This window comes from Callorhinus ursinus, unplaced genomic scaffold (genome assembly GCF_003265705.2).
Source record: "Callorhinus ursinus isolate GAN/ISIS: 27379988/994484 unplaced genomic scaffold, GSC_fseal_2.0 scaffold66, whole genome shotgun sequence".
Lineage (NCBI taxonomy): Eukaryota > Metazoa > Chordata > Mammalia > Carnivora > Otariidae > Callorhinus > Callorhinus ursinus.
This window is the reverse complement of record NW_027397128.1, coordinates 6,469,836-6,485,089: the sequence shown is the minus strand read 5'-3', so window position 1 is coordinate 6,485,089 and position 15,254 is coordinate 6,469,836. Positions and strand designations below refer to the sequence as shown.

Genomic DNA, 15,254 nt, shown 5'->3' with positions numbered 1-15,254 from the left:
TATTCATGGAGGGTTTTTTTTTTTCCTTTTTTTAATTTGTTAGTTGTTTGTTTATCAAGAGAAACTATTCCATAACCTAGTATTCATGTTTCATAGTTCAGGAACACAGGTCAGTGACAAACTTCAGTGGAACTCAACACAAAGGAATTCTTTACATTCCAAAATCACTGTGCACTCTGAAAGATACCACCCATCTTCATCTCCTCAAAATCTCTCATGGAATCATAATTTCTGTAGAAATCTGCATATGCCTTCTTTCTTGGTTCTGCCACAGCAAACTTATAGAAAGCTGCAAGCCCCAGGAGATACAGAAATGCTCTGGCAATATGAAATCACAGAAGCTTGGCCAGAAGACCTCACATCTGAGGTTTCTTCAAAGCACTGAAAGTCATGGTAGTTACTCTCCTCAACACCAACCTCAAACCCAACATCTTTCCTAACTGATACTCATGGAGGTTTTTATTTCAGCTATTATATTTTTCAGTTCTGAAATTTCCATATGTTCTTCTTTATGTCTTCTGGTTTTTTGCTGAGACTTTTTTTTTTAATTAATTAATTTATTTGACAGAGAGATAGCACAAGCAGGCAGAGCGGCAGGCAGAGGCAGAGGGAGAAGCAGGCTCCTGGCCGAGCAGGGAGCCTGATGCGGGGCTCAATCCCAGGCCCCTGGAATCATGACCTGAGCTGAAGGCAGATGCTTAACCGAATGAGCCACTCAGGCGCCCCTTGCTGAGACTTACTATTTTTTTCTTTGAAGTATGTACATTATGGAAGCATTTTTATGATGGTTACTTTATTTTTTTTAAGTTTTTATTTAAATTCCCCTTAGTTAACATACAGTGTAATATTAGTTTCAGGTGTGCAATTCAGTGATTCAGCACTTCTGTACAGCACCTGGTGCTCATCACAAGTGCCCTCCTTCATCCCCATCACCTATGTAACCCATCCCCTCACCCACCTCCCCTCCTGTAACCATCAGTGTGTTCTCTATATAGTTAAGGGTCTCTTTGTTTCCTGGTTTGCCTCTCTCTTTTTTCCCCCCGCAATGATTATCTGTTTTGTGTCTTTAAATTCCACATATGAGTGAAATCTTATGGTATTTTTCTTTCTCTGACTTATTTCACTTGGCAGGATTTCATTCTTTTTGATGGCTGAGTAACATTCTATTGTGTGTGCTAGTGTGTATATGTATATATATGTCTATATGTCTGTATGTTTATATATATGTATCTACATACACACACACACACACACACATATCTATACACACACATCACCTCTTCTTTATCCACTCATCAGTCAACATTTGGGCTCTTTCCATAATTTGGCTATTGTAGATAAGGCTGCTATAGGTAGCAGTGTGCATGTATCCTTTCAAATTAGTATTTTGTATTCTCTGGGTAAATACTTAGTAGTACAATTGCTGGATCATAAGGTAGTTCTGTTTTTAACTTTCTGAGGAAACTCCATACTGTTTTCCAGAGCGGCTGCACCAGTTTACATTCCCACCAACAGTGCAAGAGGGTTCCCCTTTCTCCGCATCCTTGCCAACACCCGTTGTTTCTTGTGTTGTTGATTTTAGCCATTCTGACAGGTGTGAGGTGGTATCTCATTGTAGTTTTGATTTGTATGTCCCTGATGATGAACATGATGTTGAGCATCTTTTCATGTGTCTGTTGGCCTTCTGTATGTCTTTGGAAAAATGTCTCTTCCTGTCTTCTGCTCATTTTTTAATTGGATTATTTGTGCTTTGGATGTTGGATTTTACACGTTCTTTATATATTTTGGATACTGTTTGCCAGATATGTCATATGCAAATATCTTCTCCCATTCCACAGATTGCCTTTTAATTTTGTTGATTGTTTCCTTCACTGTGCTATGATGGTTACTTTAAAATTTTTGTCAGATACTGTAACATTTGTGTCCTCCTGGTGTTGGCATCAGTTGATTGTCTTTTTTCATTCAGTCCGAGTTCTTCTTAGTTCTTGGTCTGATGAATCATTTCTTATTGAAACCTGGACATTTTCATATTACGTTTATGGGACTCTGGATCTCATTTGAACCTTCTGTTTTAGCTGGATTTCTCTGGCACTGCTATGCCAGGGAAGAGAGTTTGGTCTTAATACTTCCAGGTGGAAATAGATGCTCAGGTTCCCCACTTGGCCTCCACTGATACTCAAGGGGGAGGATTCCTTGTTACTGCTGGGTGGAGATGGTGCCCCACATGGTCTCCACTGACACCATGGTGGGGGTGCCTCATTATCTGCTGTGTGATGGTTAAAGTCCTACCTCTTCACAAGCGTTTGCAGACTCTGTTCGTCCTTTGTTCCACCTTCTCTGGGGGTGGAAATCTAGGTTCCTCTGATACCATGCAGGCAGTGGTTGGGGTGCCTCATTACACCCTCACAAGGATAGAAATTTAGGCTCCCCACTTGGCTTTTGCTGGAGTTTGTGGGGCTAGGACCACAGTGTCTTCTGTGATGTTCAGCTGTAATAGAATAGTTAATGTCTAAAGGTTTTCTGTCTTGCATTGCTGCCCTTTTCCTGGTACTTTGTCTAGGGAGAACATACTTTTCATGGGGCGTTTGTTTGTCTGTGCCTGTTGGCATCCCTAGCACTGACTGTCAGATATGTGAACACCTGAAAACCCAGGGAACTCACCAGTATATCATTCTTTGGCCCCAAAACCCCTAGCCGGTCTTTCATCTCTCTACCTTTCAGAGTCTTTTATCTGTTTTATGAATAATATCTTTTTGAGTCTTATGGTTATTTTATGAACAATGTCTAGGGTTTTAGTTGTACTTAGTAGAAGGAATAGGGATAAGTACATCTACTCCATCTCATAGAAATGGAAGTTCCCTGGCTCATTGTTATGACCACACAGAAACATAGATAATAGGGGGAAACCCCTACACTTAAATAAAAGGGACAAACGAAATCTCACAGCTGACATCTGAGTCACAGAGAGTCACAAAGGCATGTTGCATAACCAGCAAGAAGCCCAGGAGAAAGCAGCCTCATTTCTTTTACAAAGGAAGCTAAGGTGATTCAAACTACTAAGCTATACTTTCTAGGAGTTTGCTCCTCAGAGTAGAGTCCATGGACCAGTAGCATCAGCATTCCCTGGGAGCTTGTGAGAAGTGTAGAAACTCAGGCCCATCCCAGAACAAATGAATCAGAATCTTCATTTTAACAGTATCCCCAAGTGACTTGTATGCACTGTGAAATTTGAGAAACACTGCTTGCCCATTTGTCAGTATCATCTTTCTTTTCATGTTTAGTATTGACAGAATTAGCACTTCTGCCAATCTTATAATAGCTTATAAACAAGACTTGGGATCTAAAGGAAATGAAAGCTAAAGCTTCATTCATTGACTGATAGAATTTAGAACTGAAATGAATGATCTTTAGGGTTAATCCATTTTAATTTTATTATTTTGTAAACTGAGGCCTTGAAAGATTAAATATCTTACGCAAGCTCATGCAGCTATATAAAAAAGCAGAGCTGAGAATTGAACCTGGTGCACTTTCTTCATAGCACAATGGTCCTAGGGTTTTTCCTTCATCAAATTTTTCTTCTTCCAAGCTTCACATCTCCTTGTAGCTGGAATTGAGGTTAATGCAAAGATATCTTCGATCCAGGCTTAGATATCGTGTCTCTTCTGGATTTCTGTAGTTAGTTTCCTAAATGGTCTCTAACTCTTCTCCAGTTCTACCTGTTCATCCCTATTAAGTATGTCACCCTAAAACACCAACTTTGTTACATCACTCCTTTTCCCCCACATCTCCTTTTCCCCCCAAATCTCTGATAGCTCTGCATTTTCTAAACCCTTACCCTCACTCTCAAGGTTATCTATAACTTCATCCAACGTCCCCAAAAAAGATAGTGTTTCCCCCACAGAATTGTAGGCAATATTCTCCTTATTATCAATCTTCACCTCTTCTCCCTTCTTCCTCTTAGAACAAAGCAGGATCTTCCCTCAAGACAACATGTCCCTCACTAATCGTTTTTTGTGGAGGGCTCATCTTCTCCCACTCCCTTTTTCTTGGCAGAAGAAGGAACTAAATTACCTGAATCCCTGCTTCATGTTACCACTTTGTGCTTTTTACACACCATCTTCCTGCTGCTTTTCTTCACTTAAAATCTGTGTCTTCTGTCTCTTCATTATCAGTGTTGTCATGAACTAGCGCTTTCTGAGCCCAATTTTTCCCTTCTTGGTAAATTCAGTTTATTATCCTAAGTGACTTTGGCATCCATGTTATCAATTCATCCACCTCACGGGGGTGGGGGGTGTTTTTGCTCTTTAGCCACTGTCTATACCCCATATAAGCTCCATTTCCAAGATTGTCAACTCAAAGTTTTTCTAGTTACTATAATCTCTTACTTCCCCACAGCTATTCTTGGCTCTCACTTGGACTTCAAATAACTCAGCTCTTCCCATTCTCTTAAAGACCAATCTAACCACATTCCTTTTTTCCTTTTCTTTCTTTCTTTCTCTTTCTTTTTTCTTTTTTCGGTCATGCCTGCTGTTTCATTTTTTTCCCTAGCCAAGGGACCTACCACCATCAGTTCTTCTCCTGATATTAATCAGCAGAATCACTAGAGAAAAGCACAGAGCACTGGGTGTTGGGTAAGACTGATGAATCACAGACCTGTACTCCTGAGGCAAATAATACATTGTATGTTAATTATGAAAAAAATAAAAATAAATTCTAAAAAAAAAAGAAAAGCACAGAACTGTCCAATACGGAATCACGTTAAACTTTAAATGGGTTCTTATCACTGCTCAGAAGTCCTTTCATTCCTGTCAAGTTTTTTGCAAACTCAAGTAAAAAGACTGCTTCAAGCCTTTTCTGCTCTCATAAAAAGCCTTTTGTTCTTTGATAAAAACTTAGAACTACTTCATGATGACCCTAGTAAATGATCTCATCATATCTTTTTAATTGAAAAGATTAAGGACATTAAGTATGAGTTCCCCCATTGGTCCCTGTTTCAACCATAACATTCTGCCATTGTACTTATTTACTCATCTTAACCTTTTTTCTTAAAAGAAGAGATATTCCTGCAATCTTACACTGTGAGTTTAATCTTCCTGTACCTCCTGAAGCACTTTACCAGTTCTCCATTATGTTCAATCTCTATCTTTCTACAGATCTTCCCTTTCTGCTCTAAAAATGTCATAGGTCTCCAACAAATGGAATATATACCATGTTCCTGGATGGGAAGGCTTAATAGGACTCAGTTTCCCTAAATTCAATCAAAATAAAAATCTCAATAGTATTTCTTTTTTTCTTAAAGATTTTATTGATTTATTTGTCAGAGAGAGCACAAGCAGGGGGAACATCAGGCAGAGGGAGAGGGAGAAGCAGGCTCCCTGCTGAGCAGGGAGCCCGATGCAGGACTCGATCCCAGGACCTGGAGATCATGACGTGAGCCGAAGGCAGACGCCTAACCGACTGAGCCACCCAGGCGCCCCTCAGTTACATAAATTAATAAATGACCCAAGATACCACAGAAAGCTTCAAAATAAGCCACGGACTTAGATAAAATATTTGTAGCATTTTTATTTTTTTTATAATTTTTTTATTTGAGTTGACACACAATGTTACATTAGTTTCAGGTTTACAACTTAGTGACTTGACAAAGTTTATACATTATGCCGTGTTCGGCACAAGTGTAGCTCCCGTCTGTCCCATCCCTGTCTGTCCCATCACACCCATTATCCGGCTAGTAGAACATTACTGACTGTACCCCTTATGCTGTGCCTTTATTCCTGTGACCTATGCATTCCGTAACTGGGAGCCTGGATCTCTTTCTTCCCTTTAGCCATTTTGCTCAACCCCCACCTCTCTCCGCTTTGGCAACCATCAGTTCTCTGAGTTTATAAGTCTGATTCTGCTTTTTGTTTATGTATTCATTTGGTGTTTGGGTTTTTTTTTTTAAGGTTCCGCTTATGAGTGAAATCATATGGTATTTGTCTTTCTCAGTCTGACTTATTTCACTTAGCGTAATACCTTCCAGGTCCATCATTCCTGTTGTCTCAAGTGGCACGAGCTCATCCTTTTTTACAGCTGTGTAATATTCCTGTGTGTGCATGTGCATGTGTGTGCATGTGTGTGTGTGTGTGTGTGTGTGTGTGTGTGTGTGTGTGTGTGTACACCACACTTCCCTTATCCATTTGTTTGTCAAGGGACACAGGTTATTTCCGTATCTTGGCTATAATGCTGCAATAAACATAGGGGTGCATATGTCTTTTTGAATTAGTGTTTTTGTTTTCTTTGGGTAAATACCCAATTGTGGAATTACTAGATCATATGGTCATTCTATTTTGAATGTTTTGAGGGACCTCCATACTGGTTTCCACAGTGGCTGCACCAGTTTGCATTCCCACCAACAGTGCAAGAGGGTTCCTTTTTCTCCACGTCCTCGCCAACACTTGTTATTTCTTGTCATTTTGATTTTAGCCCTTCTAACTGGTGTAAGCTGATATCTTATTGTGGTTTTGATGTGCATTTCCCTGATGATGAGTGATGTTGAGCCTCTTTTCATGTGTCTGTTCACCATCTGCATGTCTTCTTTGGAAAATATCTACTCAGGTCCTCTGTCCATTTTTTTAATCAGATTGTTTTTTGGGGGTTGAGTGGTGTACACTTCTTATATATTTTGGTTAGTACCTTGTCAGATATATCATTTGCAAATATCTTCTCCTATTCATCACGTTGTCTTTTTATTTTGTTGCTGGTTTCCTTTGCTGTGCAAAAGTTTTTTATTTAAATGCAGTCCCAATAGTTTGTTTTTGCTTTTGTTTCCCTGGCCTTAGGAAACATCTAGAGAAATGTTGCTATGGCTGATGTCAGAGAAAGTACTGCCTGTGTTCTCTTCTAGGATTTTTATGGTTTCATGTCTCACATTTAGGTCTTTCATTCATTTTGAGTTTGTTTTTGTGTATGGTCTTAGAAAGTGGTCCAGTTTCATTCTTTTCCATGTGGCTGTCCAATTTTTCTGGCATCATTTATTGAAAATACTATCTTTTCCTCCATATATTATTACCTCCTTTGTCATAGATTAATTGACCATATAATCATGGGTTTATTTCTGGGGTCTCTGTTCTGCTCCATTCATCTATGTATCCATTTTTAAATTAAAAATCATTAAGAAAAAGATTACCAACACCAGAAAAAAATGAGCAAAAGCAATAGCTTTTTTTTTTTTTGTAGCTAGGTAAGCTACAAAAGGAGACATGCAGTTGGCTAAGAAACACATACAAAAGTTGTTCAACTACAGAATTAATCAAGGAAATCTTATAAACAACAATATATTTCTTTGTTAACATCAGGTAAAAATGGAGAGATTTTCACTAAATTAGAGGATGTGCTTGGGAAAATAACCAGTCAAAGGCTGGTGAGTGCCCCTGGCTTCTACTCTTACCCATGCCACAAACACACTGTGTGGCCCTAGGCATACGGCATTGAATATCTTGGCCTCAGTTTCCTTATTAATAAAAGGAGGTTTCTAGAGACTTTCACCTCTGTAATGGCAGTATGAGAATCTGAATGGGCATGTTCCCCAGCAAAACAACCATACTGGTGAAAATTATAGAAAAAACAACCAGGGGTACCTGAGTGGCTCAGTTGGTTAAGCATTCAACTCTTGATTTCAGCCGAGGTTATGGTTTCAGGTTCATGAGCTTGAACCCTGCATCAGGCTCCTCACTCAGCAGGGAGTCTGCTTGAGGATTCTCTCCCTCTGCCCCTCCCCCCCACTGGCTTGCGTGCTCTCTCGCTCTCTCTCTCTTAAACAAAAATAAATAAATCTAGGGGTGCCTGGGGGGCTCAGTTGGTTAAGCATCTGCCTTTGGCTCAGGTCATGATCTCCCAAGTCCTAGGATCGAGTCCCTCAGGCTCCCTGCTCAGCGGGAATCCTGCTTCTCCCTCTCCCACTCCCCCCACTCCTGTGCGCTTGCTCTCTCTCTCCCTCTCCCTCTCAAATAAATAAAATCTTTAATAAATAAATAAATAAATAAATAAATCTTTTAAAAGAAGGAAAAGAAAGAAAAAACAACTAAAGTCTTTAGAAATTGTTTTAAGAACATACAGAAAACATAAAAGGATCTCTTCAAGAAAATCTACTAAATCTTGGTAGGAACCTTGAGAGTCTGTGCTACTTGAGCCATGACCCACTCGGCTCCCTGTCCCACCCCCAGCTCAGCATGATGGAAGCTCCATTCCAGGAGACTGTGGCCAGGGAAACAACGCTCCCACTCCCTTCAGCCTCCCAGTCGAACGATATGATGTCCCACAAAGAGCAGCAGGCTGCCGGCACTTCTATCCCACCTTTAGCTCCAAGCTACAAAGGCTAAATTTTTGCCAAGTATGGCCAAAAGAGTGAGGCCTCCCTTCCTTTTCCCAGCCCCCACTTAGAGGGCGAAGGATCTACCTCAGGCAAGTCAGACCACTGGGACCCTTGCCCCAGCTAACTCTTAGGGCAGAGGTTCCTCACCCAAAGAGGCAAGCCAAGAACACTAGAGACTACTGTCCTGCCCAGTACCCTACTCTAAAAGCAGGTGTATCACTCAGAAGAAAGGCGTCCACTGCCCCCCCTAAAGCTCTGGAGCAGGGACTTAGAGATTTTTTCCCAGGGTAAGGGCAATCTGTAAGAACAGAGGCTGTGTCCTGAGAAGCAACATAAGAGGCTTCACATGTGAGGGGAACAGACTTTTCCATAAAAAGAAATGAGTTACTGACGACACATGCTACAACATGGGTGGATCTTGAAAGCATTATGCTAAGTGAAAGATGCCTGTTATAAGGACTACATACTGTGTGACTCCATTTATCCGAAATGTCCAGAATAGGCCAATCTATAAGAGAGAGAAATTAGATTAGTAGTTGCCAAAGGATGTGGGGAGAGTATTGGGGGAAATGGGGAGTGACTAATGGGCATATGGTTCCCTTTAAAGGGGATAAAAATGTTCTAAAATTAATTGTGGCAATGATGGCAGAACTCTGTGAATATACTAGAAACCATTGAATTGTACACTTTAAATAGGTAAATTGTATGGTACTTGAATTATATCTCAGTAAAAGTGATATACACAATAATCACTTCAGGAATCCCAAGGAGAACCTAAAGAGACAGTCATTATGTTCCAGAACACCTAGTTTTGTTAGAAATTTGTATGACTGCTGTATTTATTAAGATGGTGAGGACAGAAAAAAACTGGCTTCTATTATGAGCCCCAGAAAGTCCTAAGAGCCAACACCTCTATTTGCTGTCATTGACTTGTATTTCACCTAGGCCAGTCTAGGTCACTTTGGGGTGAGTAGCTGCACTTGATGCATTACTTTATTGAAGATTAATGATTCTCCTGAGCAATGCTGGACATGAAGTAAAACTCCTGTGGTGTTGCCTAACTCATTGAATGGCACCATCGTTCTTCTAGTTGCCTAAACGAGACATGTAGGCATCACCCCCCATTTCTAGTGTATTACCAAGTCCTGTCAATTCTGCTTCCTAAATATCTCAGATTCATTCACTTCCTCCCACCCTCCACCATCACCAGCCTAGTTCAAGTTATCATCTTTACCTCAGCTGCTGTGGGGAAAGTTTAGCTGGTCTCCTTGCATCTCTTGCTTTCTTCCATACCTTTTTCCATCAAGTGACCAGAATGATGTTTTTTAAATTTTCAAAATATGTGACCTTGCTTATCTTCATCTGTAGTTTCCCACTGCTCTTAAAGACCAAAATTCTGAATGTGGCCTACACGGCCCTTGCCTCCCTGTCTGTCCTCATCTTGAGCCACTCTTTCCCTCACTCCCTGCCCTCTTAGCCACACTGTACTCAGCAGCGCCACGAATTACCAACTCCTAACAAATCTAATGGCCTCTTTCTTTACCCTGGCCCTCATTATTAACCTCTGCCTCCTCGCTGAAATTTTTTCCTTTATCCTTTATTTTCACACCACTCCTCTGCATTATCTTTTCACTCCTCCACCCAACTGTGAACATTTCCATGATTCTGTACTTTTTCCTTCTCTATATTCTGTAACTCTGTCCTTCAAGTGAATTGATACACTTCAAGTGTTACCTCAGTTCCAGTCCATACATGAAACAGCCTACCTGTCTCCCAAAGCTACCTCAAGCCCAACATGATTAAAGGAGAACTTACCATTATCTTGATCCCTTATCCCCAGAATCATCTTCCAGTTCCTCCTTTCAATGTATCAGCATTCCCTCAGCCACTCAAACTATGCACTTTCGAGCCATTTTCAATTGATGTATCTTTCATTTCCCATATCAAAGCAGTTACCAGGTTTTATTGATTCTTCCTTTAGAATCTTCCTTACATCTTTCCATTGCCACTATGTTAGTTCTCCCCCTCATCACTTCATCCTTAGACCCTTAACAGTTCCATTTAAACAGGTCTCGCTGTTTTCTCATACTCACGTCCATTCTAAACACTACTGGCCTTTCACTCTTATGAAAACTCTAATTTCATCACTGTCCGTTCCCCCCTTCTCAGAAACTTTCAGTGATTTCTCATTGCCGGCAGAATACTTTCCGAAATCTATGGCTTGTGATGCAAAACCCTTTACGCTCCAGGCCAACGTTTCACAAACGACATTCCACAAGATGTTAGTAAATGGTCTGCATACCCTGTATTAAGGCACAGTCACATGATCTCTTTTCTGTAAACCTTCCTGGGACGCTTAATGAACGAATGTGCGTTATACTGCTCTAAGAGGGTATGTGTAGAATGCAACGTGTCCAAGACATGTGGGACTGAAGAACCCTGTTTTTACTGACCATCTATTTTTCATGACACTACTGTTCCGAGGAAAAGGATTTAGAACATACTTAGGTAGCCCTACCCTACATTTCTCGTCCTATTCCGCACTAATTTCCCCACATAAAGTGTCTGCTTAGGCCAAACACGTATTAGTCCCCCTGAGACGTGCACAACCTCAAGCACAGTCCAGGTCTTTATTTGTCCTGTTCTGCCCACACGGAATCCCTTCTCTTTCTCTGTATATCTAGATTATCATTTTTATTGAGATAGAAGTCATATATTATAAAACTCACAACTGTAAACTATCCAGTTCTGTGGGTTTTCGTATGTGTTGTGCAAGCGCCATCAGTATCTGATTCTGTAACATTGCTGTCACTCCGAAGAGACCCTGGAACCACCAGCCGTCCTTCCCCGTTCCTCCCCGCCCCAGTCCCTGACAACCACCAGTCTGCTTTCTACGCATTTGCCTATTGTGGAGATTTCCTATAATCTCTGGATGTCTAGGTCCTACTCCTCTACCCTAAGGCCATGTTTGTTCAGTCATTTGGTCATCCGTTCAGTTACGATCGCAACCCTGTCAGACACTGTGCCAGGCTGTGACTTTACAAAGGTAGATGCCATGCTGCCTTCAAGGAGCTCCCAGCCTAGTGGGGGAGACGGACAACACCGTGTTACGAAGTGCTGTTGTGGTGCTGCGAACACAGGGTCATAGGAGCCGAGTGGTGTGGGCATCAGGGAATGCCTCACAGAGGAGGGAGTCTTTGGGCGTTGATGCATTTGTTCATGCATTCATCCATCAGGCATCCGTTGTGCCCCCCTTCCATGCCAGGCATGGTGTGCGACTCTGAGGATACAGAGGTGAGCAAGACAAATGCCCTACACCTCCACGAACGCGACCATCTGGTGGAGGAGATAAATACATACCCAGTGCCAAAGCAAGGTGATGAAGTTGTATCAGGGATGTAAAGCTTGCTGTGGAAGCAGAGAGAAAGGAGCACGTGACTCTGCTTGTGAATTTGAAGAAAGAGTAGACATTTACCCAGCGGACAGGGCTGGGAGGTGGCGTTTCTAGGAGAGACGAGACCTCCTCTGACTGTGCCAGTCTGAGGCTCGTTTGTGCGTTTTTTAACCGAATTAGAGCACCGACTGCCTAGTCCTTAATCACATGCCTTGTGTGGTCCTCTCCGCACGCGGATGCCCTGTCTCCCCAGAGGCTCTATGTGGCCTTTAGGATAAGAGCCTTGTTTTGTCCCTCTTAGCACCCTCATTCTCAGAGGGTTTTATGCACGGTGATTTCTGTAGACCCACATGAGTGAAGGCAGTTCAGCTGAGACATGGACACTCCCAAGAAACCGTGGCCCGAGTCTTCTATCACATTTCCCCCTTCAGGGGCCTGTTGCGTAGATGAAGGGCTTTAACCTGGATCGAGCACATGAATGCTCCCTTCGTGGTCCATCTCCTGTACAAGAACTTGGAAAGTAGCTCCTCAGACCAGTCCCTTTCTTTCTTGCAAAATCTCGTCATCAGCCACGTTAAAGACTACTCTTAGGTGAAGGGACCGCCTTAGAAATGGGCCCTTTTGTTCATAGCTAGGTACGTGTCGTCAACACAGAAGATTAGTATTTTCCTTTTAATTACAATTGGTTGACTTTAAATAAAACGGATTACCCTCCAAAATCAGGTTTTGCCTTAAAGCAAAAACTGAGATTTCCTGAAGAAGGAATTCTGCCTCAAGATTGTAACAGTGAAATCCTGCCTGAGTCTCCAGCCCGCTGGCTTGCCCTACAGATTTCAGACTCAGGATTGGAACATCGTCTCTTACCTGAATATACAGCCTGCTGGCCTACCCTACAGATTTCCAACTTGCCAGCCCCCACAACTGTGTGAGCCAGTTCCTTAAAATAAATATATATGCAAAACCTAAAGATGAATATAATTTCTATTCTAAATACCCACTAATTCAGGTCAAGGAAATGAGCAGATTCAATAAAACTGCTTCTTGACAAGCCTCTCTGAGAATTAGAAATAATAGACTGAGGACAGCACCACGGGGAGCCACCAACAAGACATAGGGTTTTCTCCTGCGTCAGGGAGACCAAGACCGAGTACAAGCAGGCCTCGGTGCTTTTTTCAGTTTACATGTCACTTCCTGAGGTCTTGCTGTGGAGCATTCTACAACTGACAAACCTTCAAGATGCTCTGCTCCTACTCTCAAGGGGCTTAGCATTGTTCATGGAGGCTGTGGCTCTTTCCTTGTGATAGCAGAGCACCCATGTTTAATAATAACGGGCACAGCACTGATACTGTTCTTGGATTTCAGGAAGGCTACCCAGAAACAGAGATTCTCTGGCTGATGATCAAGTCCTGGAACACTGGCATATTTATGTATGGCAGGAGAAAGTATGTCTCTGCAGAAAAATGGTGTGGCCTAGCCTTGCGTTTTCTCGACCACCTTGGCTCCCTCAAGAGAAGCTATGAAACTCAGGTGAGGAGGGAGAGGACTAGGGGGGCTGAGAGGTTCTATCTGGGTACCTGGTAAAGACTCAGCCCTACCTTCTTGGCCGGGAAAGGATCCTGATCATTGTTCCTCGCAGTGCTTCCACAGAACTACGAGACTTAAGGGACTCTAAACAATAACATCTTAGAGTGAAAACCAGGAAGGATGGTGAACGGTGGCGGGGGGAGGGGGGCACCTAGGGGGAGCAAGTGGAATCTAAGAAGAATGCCAAGATAGAGCTCTGGAAAGAGGCATCACCGTTGATGCCAGTGCAAGTGGGGAAGGACTGACCACTGGGCCAACAATGACGGTTTCTGGAGGTGTTTTCTTGAGTAGTCTGGGTTGCAGACTTCTGGGCCACTAGCTAACCAGGAGAGGCTTGGGGGGGGGTGGGGGGAAGTCTTGCTACCAAATAAGAGCAAAGGCTATTTTATGTTTTAAGCACCTTCTCCCTTATAATCACTGCTTGTCCCGAGTCAACGGACCTCATGCGATGGGGTTCCCCTTCCCTAAGAGTCTGGGAAGCTGTGCCACATTTCCTTGTGTCTCAGGAAATCTATCTGCTGTTCTCTTTCCCAGGTGAATACTCTGTATGGTGAGCTTGTGGAAGCGCTGAATCGAAAGAAGGGCTCACTTTTTAATGAAGAGTGAGAAGTGCCGGGACAAAGCGTATGAGCAGGCAGGCTGCCAGCAACCTGAAGATGTTTGGTCCTGAGATGTTGAGCGTTTAAGTTCTTGCCAAACTTTCTCTTAAGTTTTTGTTTCTGTTTTCTCAGGACCTATTTTCAATGTTGTTAATAAAAGCATTTTGACTTTCACCGTGGTGAGCAGCTCATTTCTGGGGGACAAATAAATTTTCCAAGGTGCTCAGGATATTATATATTGAAATAGCCCACATGAGAGCAGGATGACTCATGCCCCATGTGAACAGAAGGAAATGTTCATCCAAGTCCAACACAGGGTGCATTTCATTCCTGAAGTGCTCAAATTCCCACTACCTGAAGATAACAGAGAACCGTGGACTCTCCATCAGAAGGACCTTAGTCATTATTGGGCCCAGAATTGAGCAGACACCTCAACTCGCTTGATGAGGATGGGTTGTCCCGCCTCTGTCAAAGCATATCCTATGACGGGGAACTCCCGAGATGGCTCAATCCCCCTTTTTTGCTAATTGGTAAATAGCCCTTCCTCATACTGAACAGAAATTTGTCTCCCTATAGAGGTCTGCTCTCCCTGTCCCAGATGCCCTTTGGAAAACTGAAGACGGAAGTCAGGCTCCCCCCATCCTCCTGGCTTTTTCTTCTTCTGGTTGAACATTCACAGACCCCTCACCTTCCAGGAGCCAAATCCCACGTTCCAGTGAGGTCTGACCCACACAGGAGTTCAGCGGCCTCATTCTGGCTAGACTTGCATTAGTGTACTCTAAGATCACGTTGGCTTTTTTTCTCCCAGTTGATTTGGATTAACAGTGTTTAACTTTGGATTTCGAAATAGTTTCATAACTTACAGCAAAAGTGCAGAGATAAGCACAAAGAACCGCCATACACCCTTCACCCAGCTTCCCTATGTGTCGACATTTTACCACATTGCTCTGTCATTCTCTTTGTGTTTCTTTCTAAACCATTGGAGATTAATTTGCAGATCTCTTGCTCTGTGACCCCTTCATACCTCAGTGTGTACTTCCTAAAAACAAGGGATAGTTTCCTCCAGGACCCCAGCCGAAGCATCAAAATTAGGAAATGAACAATGATGCCATTCCACTGTCTAATACGCAGACTCCATTCCAATGTCACCGATTGTCCTAATAAAGCCCTTCCCAAGTTCAGAATCATAAGTTGCGTTTAGTTGTCATGTCTCTTTGATCTCCTACAAACGGAAATAGTTTCTCATCCTTTCATTCATGACCTTGACATTTTTGAAGAGTACAGGCTAATTACTTCGTAGCATGAACCCCAGCTCCGGTGTGTT

General features: G+C 42.4%; 1 protein-coding gene across 3 annotated transcripts in view; it reads left to right on the top strand.

Moving 5' to 3' along the window:
* The window catches only part of TEX11 (testis expressed 11), a 298,719-nt gene extending 284,621 nt beyond the window's left edge, over window positions 1–14,098 (top strand). For all 3 annotated transcript variants that reach the window (XM_073885803.1, XM_025888290.2, XM_073885802.1), the window contains 2 exons: window positions 13,110–13,274; window positions 13,866–14,098. In XM_073885803.1, the coding sequence (XP_073741904.1) occupies window positions 13,110–13,274; window positions 13,866–13,937 (237 nt within the window). In that variant the 3' untranslated portion in view covers window positions 13,938–14,098. The remainder of the gene's footprint in view (window positions 1–13,109; window positions 13,275–13,865) is intronic.
* The last annotated feature ends 1,156 nt before the right edge of the window (window positions 14,099–15,254 follow it).